At 24.3% G+C, this 16941-nt stretch overlaps 1 protein-coding gene across 1 annotated transcript in view; it reads left to right on the forward strand.

The window, feature by feature from the left end:
* LOC145831464 (uncharacterized) overlaps positions 1 to 6318 on the forward strand; it is a 32339-nt gene extending 26021 nt beyond the window's left edge. The window contains exons 13-16 of the mRNA XM_082938734.1: positions 1633 to 1756; positions 2403 to 2623; positions 2843 to 2948; positions 5306 to 6318. Coding sequence (XP_082794860.1) covers positions 1633 to 1756; positions 2403 to 2623; positions 2843 to 2948; positions 5306 to 5530 — 676 coding nt within the window. The 3' untranslated portion in view covers positions 5531 to 6318. The remainder of the gene's footprint in view (positions 1 to 1632; positions 1757 to 2402; positions 2624 to 2842; positions 2949 to 5305) is intronic.
* Positions 6319 to 16941: the final 10623 nt, after the last annotated feature.

The raw sequence follows: 16941 nt of genomic DNA on the forward strand, positions 1-16941 counted from the left end.
AATATCTTTTAGAGTTTGACTCCTAAGTTGTGAAATTTTGTTTTTAAAATTTACTGCATAAATGTTAAATTAAATTATTGAAGACAATTTAATTTTATTAAAAACTTAAATTTTTAAAACAATGTACACTAATTAGTATGTAAAGTAATATAAATCAGTAATATTTACGTCCTATTAGTATATGAAAAAATTAAAATAGTATATTTTGAGTTTAGTACTCAAAATTAAAAAAATGTAATTCTGTTTGTATATAAAAAAAGGTTGATTCTGGTTGAAGTTATTTAAAACGATAAAAATTAAAGTTTACTTTAAACTTATTGCATTTCAGTTAAGTTAGTTTTTCATATTAAAAAATTAACTTATTTGTGGTAAATATTTATTAGTACGAAAAAAATTGCAAATGATAGTTATTTTTAGTTAAATTTTACAGCATAGTTATTTTTTAAAAATTGTATGTTTAAATAGAGTATTATTTTTAGAGTGATAAAAGTAAAAAGCATTTTTATAAGTTTCAAAAAAAAAAAGTAATAAATCATTTTTCTTCAAAGATTTAATAAAGATAAAAACTGATTTTATCACCTTTCGTGTTATAATCCCTACAAATAACAAATTTAATTGAAAAATTAAATGACATTTTAATATAATAATATTCTCAAAAAATGTATTTTAAAAGTAAAAAGCAAAGTGTGTAGTTTATTTTCGCTTGTTGGTTAATTAAGTTGGATTTAAGTATATTTGTCAAAAAGGTGTGATAAGATGTAAAAAGTAAAGTTTCAACTAATAGAATATTTTACATTTTTTGTTTTCTTGGCAAATATTTTGTATTCTTTTTATCTATGCAGATTTCAACTGTAAAAAGCAGTTTAAATTTTATAGTTTCTCTTATTAACATTTCAACCTAATACATTTTCCACAGCCAAGTTAAGTTTGTATATAGTAGAGTTATGTTTAAATTAAAAATTATAAATTTAAAAACTAATATATCTTTTTAGGTTTGACTCCTGAGTTGTATAAATGTATATATTTTTAAAAAGTTATCATCCAACGCAAAGAGCAAAATAGTTTATAAATATATAAATTTACAAGTTGGATCAGTCACTAATAAGCAAGTTATTAACAAGATGTTGTTATTTACATTTGCAATAAAGAGTATACCGCTCCTAACAGTACAAATTTCTCAAAACATAAAAGTTAACATCAATTTTTTTCGGTTGATTTTATTAAAAGTTTCATAAATTTAACTTTTTATGATAATGTTGAGGTATTTAAAATAATACTTACAAATCATTTGATAATATAGGTATCGAATAGGCGTAGCGTGGGGTGGAGCATTGGAGCAGTGCTCCATCAAAACTTTATATTTTATTTACAAAAATGTGAAAAATACTGTTTTTTAAGCAAAGTTTTTTTCAAACAGTTTGTTGTAGCTTTATTTACTAAATTAGTTCTAAAAAGTATCAAAGTAATTTGTTTCTTAAACGCTAGTAAAGTTTCCCTTTAACAAAAGTACCACACGTCGCCACTGGTATCAACATATCAAAACATTAAAATAAAATAATAGTTCGTATTTGTAAAATAGTATAAAATGATACTATTTATTACCACCACTAACAAATAAACCAATCACAACAGAGGACGGATGTCACGTGCGTGGAAGCTGGCTGTTGATTGGGTGGCGAGTGAAAACGAGAGCAGATTGAGAGTTGAAACACAGAGGGTGAAGGGGCAAGATCATATTGTTTGGAGATGGATACAAGTTTGTTAATTTATTTTTAATATATTTTTTTATCAGTATTTAAACAACGAGCAAATACGTAAGATCAAATTGTTTGGAGATGTGTACAAGTAAATTGACTTAAATATATTAAAGCAAAAATTTTTTAAATAATTTAGTCTGGCAATGGATACAAGTAGATTCCTTTTTTATATTACTTATAAGTGTTTAAACAACGGGCAAGATTACATAGTTTGACGTTGGAATTAAGTAAATATTTAAAAAAAAAGTTTGACGTATTGTATTTAAAAAAATAGAAACAGCTAAAATTTAGTTGATATTATTTTATCTGTGAATAGATTATATTATATACAAAAGTTAACCTTGACGATTTAAACATAGCAAGTTCTACATGATCTTGATGTATAAACTGACCAACAACTAAAATCTATAACTTATTACGAGCTTACAATAAACTATTTTGAGATCGTTGCAAATAAAAATAATTAATAATATTAATGCTAATTGACATTGCTAATAAGTTAAATGAGTATAAACTGTGTCTTTCTGTCAAAAACTTGGAACTTTTAATATATTTGATTTAAATTTATGGTTGTTAGACTTTTCACTTACAAATCTCAAAATCTAACATTTGTTTTTTAAGTTTTAAATTTCATTCTCAAACCAGGTAAAGTCCCCAGTCAAGCAACTGAACAACAGTAACAATCTTTCGTTCAAATCAAGCAACGGATCTTTCAACCAATCAGCTACCAGCAAATCTGATTTCATCCAATCACAGACCAGAAGAATTTGGCAGGGAGAAGCGTTCGTCACTAACAATCATTTCAACGCTCCTAATATCAGCCCGAGCAGTTGTTTGAAGATCAGGAACGTTTTTAATGCTGAGAGGTAAGACAACTAATTTAAGTATAATAATTTAATTGTTTGCCGTACTTCTCCTTATGAAAAAGTATATGTATAGTATATGGTGGGGCTCAATTGTTGATTTCATTTAAAATCTGTATAGTTGATGATAAGAATTTTTTATTTTAATTGAAAGTGTGCACTTTAAAATAATTTAAAGAATTATGTATTTCAGACTTTTACTTTGAACATTTAAATTTTTAGTGAAAGGAAAGATAACTGGGAACATGAAATAAAAGATGCAATTTTGGAAAAATGTGCAAATTGCACAAATATACTGAGCATCAATGTTGAGAAAAATTCCACTGAGGTAAGAAAATGTTTATATTTATTTGTTATGATCGCTACTTTTTCTTATTTTTTAAAATTCTAGCTGTTAACTGATCGATAAGGTGTTTAATTTTAAAATGCAAAAGTAAAATTTTATAAAATTATTTCATAAAAGTAGTAAGATTTAAGTTTAGGTCTGACTGTAAGTTTATTAATCAAAAACTAATTAAACTGGACAAAAATACATAGCTATTCTAGCACAGTTTAAATAAATAATTGAATTTGTTAGGAGTTAATGTTTAAACGGTTCAATTATTTAACAAAGCAATAAAATATTGAGCATAAAATTTTAAATAGGTTTTAAAATAACAAAATGGTTTATAATTTAAAAAAAAAAAATTCATTAATTTTTTATTAAAGCCCTCAATTATGTTTTAAAGTACATATTTCCTTGGAGAATTGAAGTTAATAGAAAAGTATAAATTTAAGATTTAGATTTATTAAAATGTTTTTATTTAATACAGTTCCTGTAGGTTACTGTTAATGTAGTTAAATACTTTTTTTTTATTAAACACTAATTAAAATTTATTTTATCCAAACGTACAAACTTAAATATTCAAATCATTACAGTTTTGTTTTTTTAGCATTTTTGACTTTACTAAAATCAATAAGATTTAATCATCAGCTAAGTACATAAGTGGCTTTATAATTCCATGTACAAAGATAACTATCCATCTGTGTTAATGTTTGTAAATAATTAACAATAGGTTTAAAAATCTCATTTGTAACTTTTTAATAATTTAATAAACAAACATCACATTTCCCACCAGTCTGGAATTAGTATGTATACCTATAAACTTCCAAATTATTTAAAATAAATAATAATTTGGGATGGTTCAATATGCACGAAGGGTCATTTTTGCACGTCAATATGCACGAGAGCAGGGTTCGTGCGCGTCAGGCTAAACCAGTTTTTTTATTTAAAAATTTGAGAATCTAAGTTTTTCTCAGTTCAAATGCTTGAAAATTTTTGATTGAGAAAAATTAAGAAATCTTTCTAAAATTAAATTTAGATGTGAACTAATTCTAAATAAAGATTTAGTTATTAAAGACAAAATCAGTCAGAATTTGTAATAATAAATGCTTAAAACATTTTGTTGAATCTCTAAAAAATTTTAAGAATCTTCCTTATTTTTTTTGAGTAGGTTATATACGTCATAATTTTGATTATTCACAATAAAAATACAGTTTAAACATTACAGTTTACTTCAACAACTTAGCTGTTTGTTTGAATTTGTTTACATCAACTATGTTTTTCAGAGCTTAATTGGTTAAACTGTTTTAATTTGTAATTTAAAGGCTTTATACTAAATATTTTTTAGATTAAAACTCTTAGCGTTTATTCATGTATTTTACTGTTTGTTAAAGTTATTAGAGATATTCACAACACTAAAACTTAGCTTTAAGATATAAGTACTAAGTTTTGTGAAAGTACAAATTTTAGGTAAAATTCATTTTTTTTTATAAGAACAAAATATTAAATTTTTTTTTTTAAATTTAAGTGTAAGCTTTTTAAATCTGATATGACATCAACAATCACTGTTTTTATTTAGAGTTTAGGATTTAGAATTATGTATCAGTTTTAAGTATTAGTCAAATCAAAATACTATAATAAATATTTTTTACTTATTTTAGTACTCGTGTAAGAGTTTCATTTTAAATTATAATATAACACGACAATGCACGTTGTTTTATTATAATTTTTTTGTTTATAACGTTTGTGCTTAATTAAATAGAACAATTGTGTTTAGTAATATATTAAAATTTTACACTAGTAATAAATTAGATATTTCACTTATTTTAAAACTTATCACTAAATTTGTTATGTTAAGGGCATAGAGGGGGAGGTCAATCACCTTTTTCACAAATTAGTCTTATTTTATTGAGTTGTAACTAAGCTAGTTGCTTTTTGCTGATATTTAAAACGCAAAATATTTTTTGGATAAAGCTGGTTGAAGTCAGAGACTACAACAGTACTAATCAAAACCCGAAATACCTAAAATGACTTCTAAAGGGGATTTTCCTTACTTTGAAAAAATGTCAGGCTAAATTGGTCTCAGTCAGGCTAAATGAAAAAAATTTTGCGCACGAACCCTGCGAGAGTGAAAGAAATACCGATCAAGGGTAACAGTAAAATAAATAAACAATAAAAAGAAAGTTCCCTTCTTCTCCCAAAAGTGTCCCTTCGTACATATTTGACACTACATATTATAACTACGTATTTAACAAAAAATCCCTTAAAATGTCAAAAATTAGAGTTGTATTAATTTGTACAATCAGGAAAAAGTTTTCAGTCAATTAAGAACCCTAAAAAAAATTCTTATATTAACCAATCAGGGCCTGGTGTACGTTCGCTGCTCGACCAATGAGGAGGCGGGAAAAGTTTTCGGCCAACTGCACGGCGCGTGGTTCGACGGGCGACTCCTGACGGTTAAATTTCTCAAGTTGAGGAGGTTCCAGGAGAGGTATCCCCATCAGGCGGGTCACCTGGCCCCCATGAAACATTTCCACCCCAACAAGGTTTCCACCGTGTCCCCGTTGCCGAGCGCTCCCAGTAACTGAAAATGGATAAAGTGGCTTTTTGATGAGTTGGCACGTTTTGGCGGGGAATATTTTTGGCGCCAAAATTTTTTTGAATGAAGGAGATAAAAATTAAACTTATAATTAACTAATTAAGTTTTGTTACTACTTATAAATTATAAATTTGAGGTTTTTTTAATGTATTTAAATAAAAGTCTAATTTTTGAACTAGTTTTTGGTTAGAAAATTTTAATTTTTTAGTTGGTATGCTATTAACAAATGTACAAAGACTTCTAAAAATATATACAGAATATTTAATTCATAAAATTAATACTCTTGACCAATTCAAGGTTTTTGTGTGCCGTGTGTTTTATAGATATTATGTTTTTGTGTGTGTTCACTAATTTTTATGTAAAAATGTTCATGTACATAATTTTGTTGAGTTCATGTGTATGCACTTTTTCATGTGTATTTTCTTGTATGTATATATATTTTTTCTTGTTCTAGGCCTTTAAACGTTCTCTTACATATATAAAAGTTTCAAGTTTTAAATGACCAAAGTAGTAGATTATTTATATGCCTGCTTAATAATGTGTCTAGAATTTTTTGCTTCTTTTATTTAGGTATTCGATTTTTTTCATAAAAAATATAATACAAATTTGGTGCTATAATCTTAACGCAAAAAATTCCTTAAAACTAACTTTTTTTTTACATTTTTAAAGTACGGTATTTCGTTAGCATTTATTTGGTTTGCCTAATATTTTCATACCAAAAAATATCTTTCAGCCTTTGATAATTGTCTTTTTGTTTTTTGAGATTTTTACTATTACCTCCATATTTGTAAGCTATTATTTATTCAAAATTAATTGTTCAAGTATTAAAGTAGTTTTCAAGTTTTATAAATAAATAGTTTAAAAATAGAAATATAATTATTTTTGATTAATTAGATTTAATATGTTTAAAGGCTGCTTTGAATTCTTGCATTTATTTCTTTAGTGAAGATATTTTTAATAAAACAAAAAATCAAGTTGTAACTGTTGTTTTTAACGTTTAGTTAAAATTAAGTTAATTTTTAATTTAAGTTACATTAAGTTTGTGTAATAGTATTTCATATTATATTATACAGTTTATATTACTTTTCATAAAAGATAGAAAATTATTTTGTCTTTTTATTTTGTTACAAGTTTAATACTTTTTTGCTTTTTAGTTACTCATATAATGTAAGTAGAGTACCCTCTCGCTTATTTGAGCCAACAAAACGTAAACTATACATATATTAAAAAAATATTTAAATTTATATAATATAATAAAACTTGTAAAAAAAATTTACTAATTTAATTAATAAGCAGTATTTATCTTTATTTATATGCGACTTATTTGATACTTAACATATATATTCTATTCTACTTAGCAAATTCAATTTATATTTAAGCATTTGTTTACAATTAAGAAATGGTGTAGTGTCTATATTAAATTTGTTTCTGTAGCCTTTTACAAAAATATGCATTTGGTGCTGTAGTGGATTTATTGTTTTGAACAAAAATATATAAAATATAATAAAATGTTTAATGAAAATAAAAATTGTTTATGTTACTACGCTTGCTGTGCAAAGCAAGTGTTACAGAAGAACTTAAACTAAAAAAAAACGTCAAATGAAAATTAGTGATATGTTTACTAAAAAATACAATTGAGATTTGTGTTAAGTGTAAGCTCTATATTTATCAAGTATAACTGCTACTTTTTCTAGGAAGTTTCATTAGATTTATTTTTAGATGTTTATTCATATATAGTGCAAGAGTGCTGTAACATTTATTTGTATTTTAAACTCTCATTATTTCATTATACTTTTATTACTCAACACAGTCATATTTCTTTCAGAATTTTGATTTAATCTCTTATTGTTAACAAAATTTCTGATATACTGAGGTATAACTAAATGTTTATCAATAAGTCAAGGAACATAAGTTTACAAAGTATAAAGAAATAGAGAGGTGAATTGGCATTTAAAAACATATTTTAATTTAAAAATCTACTATAAACCTAGTTTGTGCAATATTGAAAAAAAATAATTTTTTTTTTTGAAATTTTTAGAACTGTAAAATGCGTAACTAAACGAGAGTGCGTAACGTCACGAATGCGTAAAGATGCGAGAGGTTACTGTAAAGTATTTACTTTTTTGTTCTTATAATAACCATTACTGTTCAATATCTTAATATCATTGTTTAATATTATTTCTCAGCTTTAAAATCTGTCAAAACTTTTAAATGTCTAAAGAGTAGCTAAAATTATAATTAAATAAAGTATAAAAACTAACTAGAGTAATTCAGTTTATTTTATTGTTATATGGCTTTAAAAATCAACATAGCGGAATATAAAAAAATAAGTCTTAAAAAATCAAAATTTAAACAATCGAAAAATTTAGTCTCTGGTAAAAAATGCTCTAAATATTTCAACAAAGCGCTTTTAAAAACTTTATGCAATATTTAAGTAAAAATTAATTAGAAAATTACACCTTTTAACAGATAGTGTTCAAGTTTAGTTCTATGTTTAGCATACTGGTTTTATGGAGACATTGTTAATAAAGTTTTTACTGTTGCATTGTCTATAATTTAAGTTGTTGCGGACCGTACAACAATGTACTTATTGTTTTTTAATATATGAGTGATAAAAATTATTTATTTAACATTCAACAAAAACAAGTTGTTATATAATATTTAGCTATGAAAATAAATTTATATTAAAGACTGGGAGAGACACTTTTAGTCAGCGGGCCAGATGTTGAAAAGTTGAGTCCTTGTAGGGCCTGAGCACTTTGACTTTAACAAGTTTACGAAAATTTAGTAATCAATTTTGTCAAACTAATAATTCTATATGATTCTTTTTTTCAAATTTAAAAGTGATCTACGGGATCCACAAATTAGGATCCATTTTTAAAATCAGCACACTTTCAAATCAATAAAAAATAACTTATTATAAGTTAAAAGGAATAAATGATCATGAACAAATTTTTGTTTAAATTAACTACGTTATAAATTAAAAGGTTTTGTACGGTTTTTTTCAATGATAATGCTCAAAACAGTGTGTGTTCTAATAAACTCTGTAGTGTAAAAATGAATACGTTATATTTATAATTGGGGCTTTGTCTGGATACAACTTACTTATAAAGAAAATCCTCTTAAAAATTTTTTACGTCGAATAAATATCGACTGTTATGTACAAAACACTGCTATATTCGGTCTATTGACTAAATAAATTGCTTAACCTTATTAAAATCATTGAAAAGAGAACAGAAGTCGTTTTATTGAGGAATAAAACAAATAATATTAATCTAAAACGCTACAAAGTAAAGTATTGGTTTTTCATGTGAAGAATCAGAATTACTATGAATTAAGCTATGCTTTTATTGATAAAGCTGTGCTTTGGTATGCCAATAAAGAGCTAAGTAAAAGTGCAACTTTGTTTTTATCATGAAACATTTTTTTAAATAGCAACGAGAAAACACAAACAAGTATTTGTAAACTTTGACTTACTTCAACTACAATCTTTAAAATAACGGGTATTGTAAGTTTTGTGAGTTTATTTACGCTCGATAATTTATTTGTGTTTTTGATGGAGTGTTTTTTATAAATTTAGTATGTTTGCTTCTTTATATAAATATACTTCTTACCAAAAGACTTAAAGACTATTGTTTGTTTTACACAATTTTTCTGATCCTGTATAACATATTCTAAATCTAGTGATCTACCGGATACATAAAGTTAGGGTTTTTGTAGACTAACATCCGGCCAGAAGCATTAGAAGTGAAAAATGCAATACTCTATCAGATCCGGTAGATCACTAATATTTAGTTTAAGTTTCAAATTTTTCGTAAATTGTACCTATGACCATTGATTATACTGTGTTTTAAATTCCTAGAAACTTTTGTGTAGATTTAAAAAACTTGGTTTACCAAACCTGATTTACATGCTAGCGGGCTACAGTTATAAAATTATTTTTAAGAAATACTATATAAAGTTTTATTTGTAGCTAGAAATAAATGTAAAAAAAAGAACTGTTTATTTATAAAGCTAGCACCGGAAAAAATATTGCTATTTATTAACAAGACAGAAGTAAGCAAAATTTAAACTTAATTTACAATTATTTTAAGTTTATAAATTCAGGAATTACTTGCTTTAAAGATTTTTATCATCTTATGTTAATATCTTAAATATTTAAATGCTACTTTTTCATTGTGAGCTGAGTTAACACTTTAAAATTCAGTGGTTATAAAGTTACCTAAAAGTCTAACAGTAAGTGTTGCTTATAGCAGAGGTCGTCAGCTTTTTAAAATTGACGGGAATTTACGAACTACTGAAAAAAATATATCCATATTAATATTAAAAACTATACTAAAAATAAATATAAACACTATTTAGATACAACTTGTAGTTAACTTATGTTAGTACGAACTCTGCTGTTACTTATAGACAAACCAAGGGAATGTTTGTTATATAAAGGCTCATTTGTTTGTTTCCAAGTTAAAAAGTACGTCTCTGGCCACAGATTTCTACTAAGATTCAAATTGTCCCTCCCTGACTTAAATGTTAGTCTGAAAACTAACAATTATGACTACTGTGTACCTAAATAATATAAAACTTTTTTGTATATACTTTTTAAAAGATTTTATTAAAGTAATAAAAAAAGACTGAAACATTCACTTGCAACTTTTGAAATGAGTTTCTTAGACTTAAAAAAACGTTAAAAGCGCTAACTTATAAACCGCTAAATAAAAGTTATGACTACTTATGTATTTAAAGAATATAATACCTTATTGTATGTACTTTTAAACCATTTTATTAAATAAATGTAAAAGAAAAGTTTAACATTTTTTTGTAGCTTTTGAAATGTGTTTCTTAGAATTAAAAAAAAAAATTAAAAGACCTAACTTATAAATTATGAATCTTTAAAAGCTAAACAGTAAATATTTTATAAACGCAAAAAATAGTTTCTAAACCAAACATATTATTTTTTTTTTAAATACTGCTATAGATTATCGATTTGTTATAATTATAGTTACTTAAAAATTATTTGAAGTATAGTGGTTTACGACTCGACAAGCAAAAGGTTCCTTTGTGCACCAACCAGGTCCTTAGACCAAACACTTTGTGCGCTTTTTTATCGTTGAATAAACAATATATATAAAACGTTCTTACTGATATAAAGTGAGTTGGTAATACTAAATCTTTATTTAACTAAAACGTTATAAAGTTTACAATGAATCACCAGCAAATTACCTTAAATATTGTCAACTTAGTGACAGTTTAGTTGAATAAATATTGAGCTATGGTATTAATATAATTACAACAAGGTTATATTGGATCTAAAACAAAGTTTTTAAAGTTGCTGTTGTTTTAAGTACTATCAAGTAGTAACTCAAAACTATTTCTTGAATTAAATACTTGTGTCTTGAGAAAAATTTGAGCCATAGTACAAAAACTTATTTACTTCGTAAATTTAAAAGTCTTAGTCAACTTAAACTTTTGGCATACCGATTTTATAAATGAAATATTTTAGGAAATCATCAGTTGAGCTTGTGCTTTAAACCCAAACTTATAACTAAACCTTAATTTTCTTTTGATAGCTAACAAAATTATGCTTACTTTTTAGTTTTAATTTTTCTGTCCGATGTTTATATAAAACATACTTGATGATCAAAGAAATTATTTATTTACATGTGTAATTTTACTTATACTTTTTTAGGTTTTGACACAAAAATTTGTAACAAATAGTTTATATATGTATGCATTAAATAAAAAATACACAATTTATTTGAATATTGCTTTGCTGTACTGTAAGTTGTTAGTATAAAATACGATTTTATACGAAATAATGGTTTACTTAACCATTTATGTTTAAAAATGTTTAGAGTAGTAAAAAACATTAGTGATAAGTTTGTTTAAATTTGTAATTTGTTAAAAAAGCATACTTTTAAAACGAAGCATGATTTATTCACATTCTCATTACGCAAAGGCAAAAAAAAAGTTTCTGAAAACTTAGTATTTATTAAAATTTGGGTTTTGTGAGAGTTATCTACTCTATTTAATAAAATATTCATTTTAAAGTACTAAAATCGCACCCTAATTTCTAACTAAAATACAATGTTATAAAAATTCTTGTAATTTCTATCTATAAACTATGCTTTGGCTGTTATAGAAAACCATTGTGCTTGTAGATTATAATGTCAAATAAATTAAAGTTGCAACGTTTTTTTTTTGCATTTAACAAATATTTTTGTTTAAAACATTACTAAATTATGGTTCTGTTGACAATGTTTATTAGCATAAATTCTGCAGAAGTCTTGCTTTATAAGCTTCAAGTGATCTTGTTTAAATAAAGTATTCTCTTTGTTGAATATCAAAATAAAAAAACCTAAAAAAGTTATTTAATAAATTTGTTTTATATTTTAAATTGTTTTACTATTTTTAGTTGTTTATGAATGTAGTAGAATGGCTTTCAAGTAAAAGTTGTAATTGTTTTACAAACTAAGACCTTAGTCACAACTGTTAATCAAAAAAACTTAACATTAGTTAATTGCTATTTTCTTTTAGTTGAGGTAGTATCAATAAATTTTTAATTTGCTTTTAGTAACAGATTTTTATTTTACTTTTAGTTCTTTTAAAACACACATAAATATGACATAGGTGTAAGTGATTAGTTTCAAATGTAAAATTCTTGTTTTGTTATGTACAAAAGTTTTTTGTTCATTTTTCGATTAGCAGATTTCGATGATACAAAATTTAACTATTAGAGGTTTGAATATTTTTATTTAAACCGCTGTACTACTTAACCAAACAAGCTATTGAGATACAGATAAAAAAAATATCTAGGGTACAAAACTGTTTGAAAAAAAAAACTTTTTATGCTTGATACATTTTACTAATTAAAATATTACTTAATATCAATAGATTCATATATAGCTTAATTGATTATATTAGTTTTCAGGTACATGAAAAACCTAAGATTATACCAAAACTAGTCTTACTATAGTAATTTTTCTCTTTACACTAGCTATCATCTACTGAAATTTTATTAAAAGAAACTATTATGAATTCAGTTTATCTATTTTCAATAACAAAAATAACAATATATTTTTTTAAACTTTTGTTTTAGTTATTTATATATATATATAGCTGAAGAGTATATTACATATAAATAACGTTATGGAAGTTAAATCAAAACTACAACAAGACAAAGTATAAATGGTAAAAAAGCTTCTAAGTTCCTAAACAAATAAAGTGTATTTATTTTATGTTTTTGACAAAAAAATCATTATTTAAATACAGCATGGTAGCCTAAAACTAATCTAAGACTTGTGATACATATAGTTTATTGAACGACAAAACAAACGATCAAAATATTTAGTCCTAAGACCTGGTGCACAAAAAAACTTTTCGGTTATCGAGTCGCACACCATGGATACCTTTTAACGTCTTGTCGAGGACAAAGATTTGTGGTGGGAAAAGTGCATTTTGTATAAAAATTATCACTAACTATCTAGTTAATAACAATAGTTGAATAGTGTAACTTTAAAAGTTAATTTAATAAACCTATACAATTTTGTTACCTTTATGTTGACAAAAATTACTTGTAGTGCGTGAATTGAAACCAGATTAAAAATGAAAACAACCGGATGTTGGATAATAAATCAAATAATACCTATTTCTTAACAAGTTTTATTTTTGTTAATATACTTTTAAAAGTAAAAACATATCATGTTGTTCGGTAGTATAATTAGAAGTTTGTTTCGAATTTTCTTTAAAAACAACCGTATTTCTAAACTATCCCAGTAAAATTACCTTTGAAACTTTAATTTCACGGGAGGGAAAAAAATTTATAGTCCAAAGGTTGAAATTTTACTTAGTTTTAGGTTTAATCCTTAAACTGTATCAAGCAATTAATCCATGTCATTTCGAAGTTGGCATCGAGTAATTAGTTTTTCCTTAATTGTTTAAACGCAAATAAAGTAATTTATTCTAGACTATTTATAAAAAAGTTTAAATTAAAATAAAGGATTTTTATCTTTTACTTCATTTATTGTTTAAAAATCACTGTTTTACTATTGTTTAAAACTTTCGTCTTTTAAATGTTTTCAAAGCTGAAAACTTGATTTTGAGAAGTGTACATAGAAAGATATTGTTTATATGGAGCTAAGAAATTATAAAGCAAAACTGCCCAGTTGTAATTTTCTTTAAAATTCCAACTTAAATAAACAAAAAACTAAGCAAACTATTGGTAAATTATTTTTCAAAACTTTAAGGATTATTATTTCTCAAATAAGCATTTCATATATATTGTTTATTGAACGATAAAAAAAGCGCTCAAAAAATTTGGTTAAAGGACCTGGTGTACAAAGGAACCTTTCGGTTATCGAGTCGTATACCACATGCTTATAAAGTTCCTTACGAGCTATTACACATAGTGTTTTTACCATCTAAATATTCAAATCTTTAGAAATGAAACAGTCAATTAAACGAAGTGAAAAAAAAGAAAACTTAACAAAAATTTTCTGAATATTGTGCTTAAGAATGTGCTTAAAAATTGTGTAAGAAAATAAGAAGTAAAAAACATCTATAACTTTAAATTAACTTATAAAAGTAGATAAACAATACTAATAGCAAACATCTGAATACTTGAATGTTAGGTTACAACTTCAGAAAAGAAGGTAAAAGTGTAGTACCTTGAAATATTTTTAGGTAAAATTTTATCAGTATTTAGTGCTAAAAGTGTTATTTTTATTTTCATTTGATAATTTTATTTCAACAGTAAAAAGAATTTCTCATTTGAATAGGTGAATAAACTTTTGTATAATTTTTTTAACAACCTTAAATAAGTGAATTCTACCAGAACTGAACTTTTATAAATAAAAATATAAATATTGTAACATTTGTGCACTTAGTAAACATACTGAAATTGAAATATCTTCGTTAAATAGCGACCTGTTTACTTTACTACATTTTTATATCTTTTTGTTTTACAAATCTATCTAGTCAACAAAATTTATTTTTAATTTAAAAGTAAGTTTTATTAGAAATTTTAAAAACCGAAAACTTTTTGTTAAACTTAATTTCTTTCTCGTTAGATAACACTTTAAATGATCTAGAGTACTATTAAACACATATTTTATTAGTTTTCTCTTTTGTTTAACAGTTACATTTCATTACTGTCTGTAAGATACATTTAATAATTTTTATTAATTCATACTAGCAATATTATCAATGGTCTGGATAGGTAATTGAAGTAGATCATATTAAAAAAGTCAAACAGTAAAGTAAACGTTTTATCTAAAACATAGTTGTAACTTAAAAAAAGTTTATATCCTACTAAATGTATTCATGATGGTAGTATATACTCAGGCTTAGAATATTTATACTTCTTAAACTCAAAAATTAGAAAAGTAACTATAATTTTTTTTTGCTCACCAAGTTTTATTCTAGCATCTTAAAAAAAATTTAGTAAAAAAAGTTTTAAACCAAAATATCCAAAGAATATGTTGTAAATTTTCATCAGTTTAAAGAATTATTATTTTCTCAAATTTTTACTATTTTGTTCTCAATAAAGCAAGTACATATATAATGATTTTTTTTTCTCAAACAACTTTAATTATATAACAAAGCATTTTGTTCAATCATTCTGTATAATCAATGAGTTATATTAAAACTTACTCATGTAGTTGTATAAAAGTTGCAAAGACATAAAGCTTAGTAAGCTCATGTATAAAAAATGGAGATATTGATTTCATGTAAACAGAAAATATTGACTGAAAATCTTTCAATATATGTAAAAATTTTAATCAGATTTAAAAGAATAAGTGATTATTATATTTTCTTTGTTTGAACATAAAAGCTTTATAGTATTAACTGTAAAATTTATTAAAAAGTGAACTAACATGAAATGATGCTAGTTAAAAAATGAGTACTATATTTATCTGATAGTTAAACAAAAAAAAAATTGTACTAAATCTAATTAAGGTAAAACCATATTAGCTGTCACTTGTGAACAAGTCACATCAATACCTAATTTCAAAAACTAATTCTGTTACATTTATTTAAAAATATAGTTTACCAAATCAAATCAGTTCACAATAAAATCAGTTTTTAACTATAATCTCTAAATCATAGTATATAGATATTACGTTCATTCTAGGGGCAAGCAACTTTTATTGTCGGCAGGATTAGTTTAAAAGAAAAAAAAATTATGGGCCGCACAACTTAAAGAAAAATACAATATTTAAAATTATATTTCATTAGGCACTGATATGCAATGAAAACTAAAGTTTTTTTTTTATGTTTTATACCAATAAGTTTTCTTTGTCTTGTACGATTCATTTTAAAGCTAAAACGTTAAGTAGGAAACTTTACCGTAAATTTTATCTATAATTACTTACATTTAACCATTTGGTCCTAATTTTAATCCTATACATTCATTTAACAGTGCAAGTAAAAAAGTTAACAAGTTTCATTCATGCATAAGTAGTATGAAAATAAATAGTTTTGGATAGCACTAACTACTCTAAAAGTTTAAGTTATTTATTATTTGTGTCAAAGCTTTAAACAATAATTGAGTTCCCAAGTCTTAATAGTCAAAACAGACAAAAAAAATTTAAAAATAGTTAACAAATAAAGTTACAAAATACCTTTTTAAATGAAGTTAATAAAAATAAAAATTATATTGAAGAATTTCTAAAAACAATTTAAAGACATAAAAGGAGAATTTAACTTCTAAGACCAAGTAATAAGCACATCATTAAACAAAAAATAACTAAATAATAGTTTATTAGAAACAATGAAATATAAAAATCAAACATAATGAAAAGCATAGTATGAATTTTAAGTAAAGAAGAAAATAAAATGCATTGATAAGTATAAATGAGCATATAATTTTTTTTTTTGACTTCATGCATAATATCTGCATAAGTTAAAACAATAATGAAAATTAATTGTATAGATAACATAGCTGCATTATATAGTAATTAACATTTAAAGATAATCAAATTCAAAGATTACATAGTAATTTCATAAAAAATATCAAAAAAATGCGATAAAATTAATCATAAATCATTGAAACTCTAAAAAAAAACAGTATTAAATTTATACTTATTTAATACAGTTTTCTTAAAAGTATAATATTCAAAAAATATAGCTTTTAAAAGAAAAAACTATATATAGGTAACTTTAGTTTCTTAAGTACGAGCATAAAGTTAATTTTATAGGCAAATTTTTTAATTTTTCAAAAAACATAAAACTTTAATGTCTATTATTTTCCTTATCTTAAAAGCTATCTAAAAAATTTTTTTTTATCTTAGAGAACGCACCTTTGTCTTTAATTTTAGAAAAAAAAAATTTGGTTTGGGGTTTGAATTATTTCATGGGGTCCCTCCAAAAATAAAGGTTTTTTTTTTGTTTTTTCTATTAAAA

Source organism: Thalia democratica, chromosome 3 (genome assembly GCF_965202585.1).
Source record: "Thalia democratica chromosome 3, ktThaDemo2.hap1.1, whole genome shotgun sequence".
Taxonomy (NCBI): Eukaryota; Metazoa; Chordata; class Thaliacea; order Salpida; family Salpidae; genus Thalia; species Thalia democratica.